The sequence below is a fragment of the Syngnathus floridae genome, chromosome 16 (assembly GCF_059516105.1).
Source record: "Syngnathus floridae isolate MCC-2025c chromosome 16, RoL_Sflo_1.0, whole genome shotgun sequence".
Classification (NCBI taxonomy): domain Eukaryota; kingdom Metazoa; phylum Chordata; class Actinopteri; order Syngnathiformes; family Syngnathidae; genus Syngnathus; species Syngnathus floridae.
The window spans coordinates 8,413,874-8,425,856 of record NC_142428.1 but is presented as its reverse complement, the minus strand read 5'-3'; the positions used below and the strand labels follow the sequence as shown (position 1 = coordinate 8,425,856).

At 39.7% G+C, this 11,983-nt stretch overlaps 1 protein-coding gene across 4 annotated transcripts in view; it reads left to right on the top strand.

Annotated features, from left to right (window-relative positions):
• The window catches only part of LOC148385500 (connector enhancer of kinase suppressor of ras 3-like), a 34,094-nt gene that overhangs the window by 447 nt on the left and 21,664 nt on the right, over positions 1-11,983 (top strand). For 3 of the 4 annotated variants that reach the window (XM_088401386.1, XM_088401383.1, XM_088401382.1), the window contains exon 2: positions 11,812-11,975. In XM_088401386.1, coding sequence (XP_088257512.1) covers positions 11,812-11,975 — 164 coding nt within the window. Of the gene's footprint in view, positions 1-366; positions 485-11,811; positions 11,976-11,983 lie in introns of those variants that run through there. The other variant, XM_088401384.1, reaches the window with a different exon arrangement.

Here is an 11,983-nt window from a genome sequence, read left to right as displayed (position 1 = left end):
CCGTCGTTTATCGGTTGCTAGTTTCGTAGAAACTGTGACAACAGTACCCAACGACGTCACTGCATAGCATTTCACTTGTCAATCAACGAAGCTTTACTTCTGCGCGTATTAGCAAACATTGCGTTTTGTTGCTGTTTATATTCCATCTGCAGAAAGTTAGGTTGCGTCTATAAACAAACATGCCGATATAGCTCAACTTGCGGGCAAAATACTGGGTACCCTGTCATTTGTCATCTTGACTAAAAAAAAAAAAAAAAAATGCATGCATTGCTTATTTACCACGAAACCGGCTTCTAAATCACATCTATGACGTGCAAAATCAGCTTTAAAGAATTTCCCAATTGTTCGCGTGCATTAAAGCATTTTTAAAGGCCTTTTACTTGTACACACACCTTTAGTACCCGGTAGCATGTTTGCCATCTACCGCGAATGACTACCTGGCTCCAGTCACTGCAAAGTTATGTGCGGTGAGAAATGTCAAATGGTATGTGCGGTATGGATGGAAAATATTCACTGCTCCCTTTTGATGGTGTGAACTGAATGACTGATGTGACTTGTATGAAAAAAAAAAAAAAAAAGTTTATGCACACAGTGTTAAATTGACTTAATTTCACTATGCTGATTGTAGTCTGCTTAAAGCCAATCGGTGGCTCAAAAGGATTGTGTGGAGGGGGGTTAGTTTCAGTGAAAAAAGCCCAGCCAGGACACGCATGGATCGGGGGGGGGATTAGTTGACACAGGGCCCATTGCTGCAAGTCTTCCTGAAAATCTGACTCAGCGGTGTCTTTATTGGTCTTAAATTACCACAATTTTTTTCAGGGCATGACAAATCAGGTCAAATAAGGTGAACAAATGACGGGAGCATCATTTTGTTTAATCGCTGCATACCTAAATGATGGGAAATTGAGTACAGCAGCACTAAAGTCTGCAGGTTTCTTTGCAAGAAAATGAACAGCCAGGCATCTGATAATAATAATCAGATAATAATCTAAAAAAAAAAAACATTTTCTTGTTTTGGTACTTTCAAGTTAATGTATTATTCCTCAACATTATGCTGCTTTCTATTGGTGTATTATATTCAGCATTTTGATGTTCCAAGACATCAGAAACTATCGTGGACCAATACAATCTTAATTGAAATCAATCATAAGGCTATGAAATATACATATTAGTGATGATGCAATTATCACAGCTACTCCTATATTAGGAAAATTTCAAAAGTAAGCGAAAGCTCTCATCCAAAATCCCTTATCATCATTTGGGCTGAAAACTCAGTGAGAAGGATTCTTCTAATAATCAATAACACCAATTAATCGATGGATTGGATTCAAACATTTTAAAATGTTTCATCCCCTTCGACTCCTGTGAGACGTTCGGATAATGAATGAATGGATTGATAGGAACACAAAACAACGTATGTCAACAATGTACAAGCAAGTTGAAATAAATATATAAAATATAAATACAAGCATACAATATCTTCTAGGGCTGCATGATATTGGGAAGTGGAGATTGCTTTATATTGCTATTCCAATGGCAAAAGCAGTGTTTTTAGGGCCGTCTTTTAAAACTAACACAAACAAAGAACAACGTTGTCTAAACAATCCCATGTCTCACTCTGCTAAATGATGACAGAAAACACTGTTAGTGATGAGCCAGTATGTCGGTCCACTGTATATTGTATGAAAAGTCTTGCAATGAAAAAGACTTGGCAACGTTATAATCACTTTCCTGGAGAAGCGCAAACACTTAGTTATGTGTTCCTCCTTTCATGTATAGAATGTGACTGAAGCCTTTTACATGCTTCTATTTTCAGCATTTGCATGGAAATGGCCCAATTGTTATTTTCATCCATCCAGCATAGTTTTTGCTAAAACAGTCTCATCTAAACAGCTTTTGAGTTTTACTCACACAAATACTGTATGCATTTGCTGTCATTTGCCTCAGGTGGTTTTTGTCCGAGGGGACAAGGAAGTTCTTTGTGTATTGAAGCAGTTGTTAATCACTAGCATTGTTGGGGGAGATCAAGCAGTAGCTGGTAGATGTTTATTGCCAGTGAAAGCGCAATTGGTTCTTTCAATTTCAACACTGTCGTCTTTTGTCTTGCGGACTCGTGATGCCCTAAAGCGTGTTTTCTCCACCACAATTTGAGGTGTCGGGTGATCAGCACGCCATCTGTCATGTGTTACCCATTTTGATGTGATAAAGTTTTACGAATCCATCATAAATACTATGACAAAATGTTGCAAAACAAATTTAAGGATGAGGTGAGTTGGAAAAAAAATAGCATATTCCATGTTGTGCTGCTCACTGCGAGTCTACATGGTTGAAGCCTCAGCTGTTGAAGAGTTGGCAAAAGCTGCTGAATAGTTTTTTTATTTAACAAAACATTTTCCACTACCCTTTTGTTTGTTCATTGTTACTGCAGGTAAGCCTGCCAAATTTTCACAAGGCATTCCAAACATGCAAACCTGCACAACTCCAGTGTAATAGCCGGCTGGCTTCTAACCAGTATTTTAACAAGCTGAAACTAAACTTGAACACGTGACTCAGAGAGTACTCAGTAGTGACAATTTATTTTTTATAGTAGATGAATTGAGCTTGAATAAATCACCAAGTACGCACCTCAATCCAGTAAACCCAATGGCCTTATATTTACACCATCTAACTAAACTGGTTTGACTCGAATCATTGATGGCAATGAATATGGTTTTAAACACAATTTGCATCCCACGTCAAGATGTAGATAATTCCTGTTTTTCAACTAACATCAAAGTGCCAAGGAGGCAATTAAGCTTTTCGTAGAGGTGGCAAACGTGACAAGTATGCTTTACTCTTTGAGTCGTCTGTGCTTTGAATAAGAATAAGATTAGTTCGCAGGTCACACTTTCTTAAGTTCATACATTAGAACACTTTCTGAAGATTTGGAAAAGTCCCTTGGAAAATGATCACGTCACGCTTCTTCACATTTAAAGAGTCATAGAGTTTTTAGCCACAGCCTAGTCACAGACTGAGGCTTAACATAAATAAATAAATAAATAAATAAATAAATGAAAAATAAATAAATAACCATTTTAAAAGCTATGTAATTGTGTGCAAAAGCCCAAATAAAATATGCTCTTGTTTGGGTTTTTAAAAACATGGATAAAACCCAAATATTTCCGTCTTTTCCTAATTTTAACAACTTTTGCAGACTGCCTCATCGAAGCAAGAATAGATGGACCAGTACATTTTTCTCTTGACGTCCTCTAAAATCAAGTCAACCTTTTGTCATTAATGAATTTCCAGTCACCAAGTCATTCAGCCCTGATAATCAAGCTATTGTTCCATTGATGGGCAGATACCTGTGTTGCTTTACTATAGAAAATGGTCTTTAGAGGTCAGGGGAAGTGCTGTAAGAGGATTCCCCCTGGGGAGATGTGACTGGGAGCAATGGCCTTCGTTACATATAAGCCCGCCACCCCCACGGCCTTGTTTCTCACACGGACTGGTGTTCCAGCCTACAACTTCAGAACTTCCACCATAATGGGAAGAAACTCATCAAAACATCATGGACCGCATTTTTATTCAAACCCAAGTATTAGCAGTATTCGGGTTTTATTTCGGGTCATGTAATCATGCACAAAAACTCGAATATGTCCTTATTCGAGTTTTTAAAATTCCAATTAATACCTGCGGGGCTCCCAGCAACACACCTACAGCTTTATTCCTTTGGTGAGGAACATTTAAATAATGTGTTTTATTGACGGTAGTCTGCGTCGCCGTTTCAATCGGGATATTTAAATACAAAAGTATCTGTCCATCCAGTCATGTAAATTAGAATTTGCATGCACATTCAGTTCACAGAAAACAGAATTTTGACCCTAACCCAAATAATTGACTATAAATTCACATCGACTGCATGTAAACGTATTCCTCAATTGCTAGAGATGCTATTCACATGCTAATTTAACACAGTTTGGTGTGAGCTGTATAACCACTGCTGGGGACTCAAACATTTTTATCAGCTGTATATTACATTTGCATTCATACCCAACAGATAGCGTTCCCTGATGTTCCTGCCAACCGTCTTTCGATTTGCTGGCGTTTGATTCAAATGTACACTGTGCATTGCAAATCACGTAGATGATCTCTGCTTAGTGAGACCTGCGAGCTATTTGGCTGCGGTCTCCTTTAAGAGCATTGGCCTGTGAAGTGGCTCAGCTTAAGCTCCACGAATAAACGCTCCAACCTCAGGTGGCACATCTGATGCAAGTGCAAATACGGGCGACATGCCACGTGACCTCTCGTGCAAGGAAGTCAAGCGTGTGTGTCAACCCGTTTGCATGCCTGGCTCGCTCTGCCAGTCGTGTGATTGAACTGGTTCCCAATATATTGAATATGTCAGACTGCTAGTAAAACAAACGTGTCCTTGAATAGGGGTTTTGGTATGCCTGTGTCGCTATTGCAATCAAAACATTGTTAGTGCAGTTACGCTGAAATGAGCTCGGAATGCAGTCACTTGCTGCTCTGAGGATGAGCAGTCAAAACAAGCAGGGTGTGTTCGCTTTCATGTTGGAGCCACAAGTTGCCTTTATAAGCTTTATGGTCCTCCCACTGACCAAATACTGTCCTCGCCAAGATCCCACCATGATTTTATGGTATAATCAAGTCAAGCTATTTGCAGTGGCTAGCTTTGTGAAGCCACAGTTGGCTTTTGTCGGGCACTGGGTGAACACCATAACACGGCTTGTTTAGAGCATGTCGAGACACGTCTGCTTTTCCCAGTTTTCCGCTCCGACTGAATGAATTCTGCTGTTTGCACTGTTTTTTTAAAATCATCCTCTTCAGATAACATACAATTTAATGCTCTACTTTTTCTACTGATTTACACAGGAACTATTTCCGATCCATTTTAATCACATGTTGGGGAAAAAGTTATTGCTCTCTGCAGGCTCCTATTCTGATTATCACGCTTCATGTACATTGTGTGTGCTGACATATATGGAACTTGAATGTTTGATTTTTTTTTTTCCTCCTCCATTGAACCGAAGGTCTCTTGAGTCAGCCTTAAGGCCAACCATAACCGTGGCCATTATAGCCTGAATGAATGGATGCATGTTTTGAGCATGAAACTTCAAGTTGCTCACTTGCAGGGCTTTAGTACAGCAAATAAATCTGTTCATTATTTTATTATAAAAAATCCCGTGACAGGGAAGTCACAATTTTCCTGTCACTGAACATTGTCATGACAGTTAACCAAAGTTGTACATAAATAATTATAATGCAGGTCAAACTTGATCCCGAAGCGTAGCCTAGTTATTCGAAGATCCAATACCTGTTTTCATGACTCATATCACAGGTGGCGGCCACTGATGTTTACCTTGTCTTTTGTTTGGTGCATATACTCTAGCAAAGTCAGTCACCTCCCCCCCATCCTCTCACTGTGTATGCACAGCCCTGTTTTAACTGCTATCAGTCAACACGAACCCGATTGGCTCTTTCGTTAAGTGCCATAGCTGTAGGGGGGAAACAGACAGCAGGTGCTGGCAAGAGTACAAACACACATCATCTGAAATAGGTGGGGGGGGTGTTTTTATACAGAGGGATTTAATTGTGTGCATATGTCTTTGTTGTCTTTAATTAGAATGAGCAGTTAAATACCACAGTGCAACAGTGTTGTTTGCGTGCGTGTACTTGCGGATGCCCATCCTGGCCTGCAGGTAACAAGTCACTCACACTTGTCGTTTACAGATGATGATGACTCACCCATGCTCTTCACATCAGACAAAGCATGATCACAGCCCCCCCCCCCCCCCCCCCACACACACACACACACAACCTGTAGTCACTCATGTATTTCATACTTTGCGTTATTCAAAGGTACGTGTTCCTTTTGTGTCTTAACTAGATAAGTGGGTCATACATTCTCAAGGTGGATCTTCTCTAGAAAGGACTTGGATTATACAAATATGTTAATATGTAATCAGTTGAACTGAAGCACAGGTGTCAAACTCAAGGCCCGGGGGCCAGATACGGCCCGCCACATCATTTTATGTGGCCCGCGAAGACAAATTGTGCATCAAATTCGTGTGTCATTACTAGAATTGCAAATTGTCTTCACTTTTAATAATATTTTTTTTTTTAATATTTGACCAGTTTTTACTCATCTGATTTGAAAATGACTTATTTGTCAGTTTGTAGCTTTTACTGTATAGTAAAATTGATTGCTAATTGATTGCTCATCCATTTATTTGGGTTGACAGTCATAATGGTCCTCCGAAAGAAGCTATGACTACAATGCGGCCTGCGAAAAAAACGAGTTTGACACCCCTGAACTAAAGCATCTGTCCCATTGAAGCCATAAAACATGATACTCAATGGGCGCAAAGATTAGCTATGTTTGTAAACATTTAGTGTTTGTATGATAGCCTCTAGTCAAAGTCAAGTCAAATTAGGAGAAGCCATACATAGCATCAGATATCTTCAGGATTAAAGCAAGCCTCTTCCAAATGTGGATAAAAATTTCATGTGTTTTTGGTTACAGCCAATGCAACTTTTCACACTTGAACATTTATATTCATTTTAATCTGAATCTTTTTACGGTCTAAATGTTACCGTGTAAAGTGATTAAATCGTTAACTCAATGCTTTAGATTTGGTTTAGTGTGTGTGCAGTTAGCACATTCATTTGACAGTAGCACATTTTCTTTTCGCCTTTTAATTGCATTCAGCTCTTTGCTGTTATTTTCTAGCCTTATTAACTGTGCAGATAATTATTAAAAGTAACAAGAAACGGTAGCAATACCAGTTTTGCACAATTTATGTTTCAGATGCTTTATTTGGTTATCAGTTGCTCTTCCGTACAGCAAACATAAATGGTTTGCAAACCCATCAGCTGATTTGGAACGTTGAGGAAATTTATTTTTGCCGCATGGGATCAGGCATATGGATGAATGCTGCAGCAGCAACATGTCAGGGGCGATATCTAAAAATGGCCTTAACTTATCAGAGACAGTCGAACATTCCTAAATGGGTCAGTGTCCTTGTGTTGTTGGTGATTTATGGAACACCCTCATACGCAGTGCTGCTCTATTTATCCCAGGACACATATTGAGATGTCAGTCATCACTGATCTGACTACATCAAAAGTAATTACTATATCAAAAATTTAAAAACGTATCTAAATGTTTCATAATGAAAACAAAGTTTGTATCAAAATGACACACAGCAAATTAAAAGCATTTTTATTCACTTCAAATTCTGTTTTAAGAACATTTGAGCAGCTGTGGATTAACTCAGCACACTCACTCTTGTTGATACACTACACACAACCCTGGCAAGCCTGTGAACTTTAACCCCCTCTTGTCTCATCAATCATCATCCATCAAGTTCTAGACTAGCCCCAGTCGCTCTTTTTCACACACTGGATCTGTCACCAGCGATGTCTATTTTATTTTCACTTTGAGGTAAAACACTCTTGTTGGCAAAGAATGAAAGAGCCAAGATGAGAATTGAAAAAAATGTTCCAGCATCTCAAATGCATCTCCAAACAATTTTAATCACACAGTTGGTCGTATAGCAAACTCGCAAAGAAAGACGCCAAATGCCGAAATGTCCATGGTCGGACTTTTTTTCCCAGTTCCCATTGTAAGGACCAGCCCGGTGTCTATACAGGCTTTGTTGTTCTGTTAAGTCATGCATTCGAAGATAGCTTTGCAGTTGCAGAGACAAGCTTTTTCTTTCTAATTACAGCGCAGCCTGGTCCAACCAGAGTCCATTGTGCCCGAGTGCTGTGAATTCCCACAATGGCGCTGCTCAATGGGAAACAATGAGTCAAATTCCTGACCGTTCCCTGCAGGTTCAGGGGGCTGGCTGACAAATAAAAACAGCAGCGTTACAGTGGCTTTGCTATTGTACACCCAGTCATGTTCCCACTGGCCACCCCAGTTGGGGATATTCGTGCATGTTTGTTTGTGTGCGATAGAGAGTGGCTACCGCTCCCAGTGGGAGCAAAGGGAGTGGTTGAAAGATGGGAGAGATCTGCTGGAAGCCGCTTAGTACCTCATTTTTCTATAGAAAGTGAAAGGCTGTTCATTCTTTTGTCTGTGCGCGTTTCCCAAGGCCTGTAGAAAAATCTCACGACACATTACCAAAAATAGATTAATACTTGCAGAAAGCAATTTGTGAAAATGGGGGAACACTAACCACCTTCCCTTGATTGTGGGGTTCCACAAGGATCAATGTTGGGTCCCAAATTATTTACCATGTACCGTATTTTCCGGACTATAAAGAGCATCTAAAAACCTAGAATTTTCTCAAAAGCTGACAGTGCGCCTTATAGTCCGGTGCGCCTTATATCTGGACCAAATTTCTAAATTTATACTGGCCCGAAGCATTGTGTCATGAAATCAATCATAAGTGGCCTGCTGAAGACTATGAATCATGAATCAAAAATACTATGGATCATTATTTTGTGATTATAAAGTAATTTATTGCATCTGAAGTTGAAATAAAAAGATAAAATGGAGAATGATTTGATTTGGATTAAAAATCTGACATGATGCATTAATGGTGCGCCTTATAGTCTGGTGCACCTTATATAAGGGCAACATTTTTAAATGGGCCATTCATTGAAGGTGCGACTTACAGTCCAGTGCGCCTTATAGTCTGGAAAATACGGTACATCAATGACATACACAAGACATCACGCTATCATTATTCTACAAAATATTTTGCTGATGGGAACTACTTTGACAAGAATAGCACAGACATTGGCAAAGAGGCAGGTTTTGCTGTTTATGTTACCAGAAGCGTTTGCTTACACAGCCAGTAAGTTTGCTGCGGGTTTTGACGGCCTCCCTTGGGGTATCCTGTAGTCCCACTTCCAGAGTCCAGACTGGACTATCTGCGCCAAGTGCTTTCTAAGCTACCCACAATTATGCCACTCTGGGCAAAGTACACATATACATTACACAACCTCTTGTAGACATACAGTAACCAGTGCTGTGAATTAAATTCGCTTCTCTCGCAGACCTCCAGTGAAAGTTGTCACACACAGAAAACATTATAAAAGGAAACAGAATAGTAGCAGTAAAATGATAACAGCAAATCCCAAAAGAAAATCATTTTAAATTGAACTTAATAAGCGCCACACATTTAATGACTTACTGCAGTTGGCCTTCAATCGAACCAAACATTGAGAAGCTGTAAATACGGGCCCAGCTGTAGATCAAGATGATTGTATTTGACATTGGTGGTGTGTGTTTATGTCTCCGCTGTGGAGTTACACCCTCTCGCTTTGGTCCGAGGACGTTTGCCAAGTGGTTCACAGAGGCCGTAAAACTCTGTCAAAGCTCTTTCATCGTGCACAGCTTTTGAAAAGCTTTCACACAGACATTGCATTCCCTTCCTCTCACTTCAAGACAATACAAGATTATCTTCTTTACTAGTATCTCCAGTTGAATCAGAATGTGGCTGACAAATGTACAGGTACCATTTTTGTCAATTTAATATCTCATGCAGATTCTTGGCGTGGTTCTTGACGCTGCCTGAGAACTAACTAAAAAAAGCAACACAATGTGACCCCTAACAAGTCTCATTGTTTGTTGACTTTCCTTGTGGCATTTTGTCTGATAGAAGACGGAAATGTGACATAATTCCCATTGACCTTGTTAAACCACGATTTGTTTTCATTTGCTCCCTGGTAGCTGGCTCAGTGTTTACATTTTGCGTGACTTTATTTTCTTATTCCCGGTTTGTTTTGTGTGACATAGTGTTTTTCCTTGCAGCTGGCCATTTAAAGGTTAAACCCAAACTTCCTTAATGCGGCGTTCAGGAATTTGCATGCCAAGGAATGAGAAACATCTCGTGAGCCTAACCGGATTTGGCTGGGTGTGCAGAGTAATGGTTAACAAGCCCCGATTGGTTCTCCTTTGATTCAGCTGAGATGACTTGAGCTCAGACTCAGACCATAACAAACCAATTTATTCGACCACCTGTCACAGTGCATCATGCATTGCTTCAATGCAGGCACTTTTAAGTTCTCTGAGCTTTAAGAGTTTTAGGGTTTTCATAAGTCATGAGTATTTCAAACTGAATTGAGACTCAAATTTGAGTTGGCTCACTGGACGTCTGAGAAATTAATCACACATGGACTCCAACCAGTGAAATTTACTTCCTTACATTTTATGATGATATGCATTAACATGAACCAAACATGATGTTTGTCATTTCCAATGTTGTTAAACAAGGGCAGCTGTTGCATAAATCTGAGCCTGGAAAGTAGTCTAACAAATTTGTTTAGCAATTTATCTACCGTATTTTCCGCACTATAAGGCGCACCTAAAAACCTCCAATTTTCTCAAAAGCCGACAGTGTTCCTTATAATCCGGTGCGCCTTACATATGGACCAATATGGATTCGTGGATAAGGACTAACTTATTAAAGTAAGCTTTATGTGTTTATTTTGTGTGTTGTGTGATATTAACGTTTGAGCAGCGTTGAGTTATTGATATATTGTTATTGTTTTCACTATTTCGAGTGTTACTATATTGTGATTGCATTAACGTTTGAGCAACGTTGAGTTATTTATTCTTTGCGCTTTATAATCCGGTGTGCCTTATATATGGACAAAGTTTTAAAATGGGCCATTCATTAAAGATGCGCCTTATAATCAGGTGCCCCTTATAGTGCGGAAAATACGGTACTTGGTTATAATTTTTCACTATTTAATAAATAGACACATTTTAGTTCAAGCAGAAAGCTCAAATAAAAATCACTTATCCCGACACAAGTATGTGAGAATCCTGACTTCAGATTTTCTTTCAATGTCCTTTTATGTCAGTGAGTCTGTACTGCTGGCGTATGAATTATTGAGTATTTTATTTTACAATTAATCACATTTCAGCATTTAACATTCTTCGCTACCCACATTTGACCCACACTGACTGTTAACGAGATATAAAATGTGATGCGCCTCGTTAGAAAAATGTCTCGGTGAGAAGAAGGTGGACCTAGTGGCCTGTCTCTCATAAATTCACGAGCTACATTTTATAAGGCCCCACTGATCTGCTGCCACGTTTTATGTTCTTAGGAAAAGAAAAAAGTCAAGTTCCTCGTGACTTGAATTTCAAGCTGGGCTACCAAATCCTGCCTTGTATTGAGGAATATATCTGTGTGTCACAGTGTGTGTATGTGTGTGTGTGTGTGTGGTGAGGTTGGACTTGTAACTGAGGGTGCCTCACAGCTGACGGGTCTTTTTGAAAAACAGGGCACAGGGCCATGCATCTGCAGCTGCCCCCTCTCTGTACTCGCTTTCATTGGAAGAAAGATGGTGTTCTACTAACATGCACACAAGTAATCTTGTGTGTTTTCATTTCTTGTCATATTGTATATATCTCATGCTAGGCTACCGGAAGCAAACATTTATATACAATTATTTATAGACGTTTGGACTTCTTAATGCAAGGGTTGTTAGCGTGGTTGTTTAGTGTGCACTCAATGTATTAATTAAACTCTGCAGCACACACACACACGGACACACACACAGATGAACACACGGACATATTGTACACTTGCACAAATATAGCCGCCCGTTGTTTAACCAGCCTAACTGACTTAGCGGTCGCAACTGTTTCTTTGTTTGTGGTGTGTTTATCTTTTGAAGTTATCTGTCCCACCTGTTACTCGAAATGGTTTTTCCACTCACACCCTCACAAAACCAGCTGCAGACAAATAATATTTTACATGCAAATTAAAGTGGCAAATACTTCTGATAATATTTGCTGCCATCGGAGCTAAATAAATATAATGGTCTTTCATGTGCGTCCAGGTTTGGATGAAAGCTTACAGCAGTACGTGAGCAACTTTGAGAGGGAGAAAATCAGTGGAGAGCAGTTATTGAAGATCACGCATCAAGATTTGGAAGAACTCGGTGTGGCAAGAATTGGACATCAGGAGCTGGTGTTGGAGGCTGTTGATCTTCTCTGTGCTTTGGTGAGTAG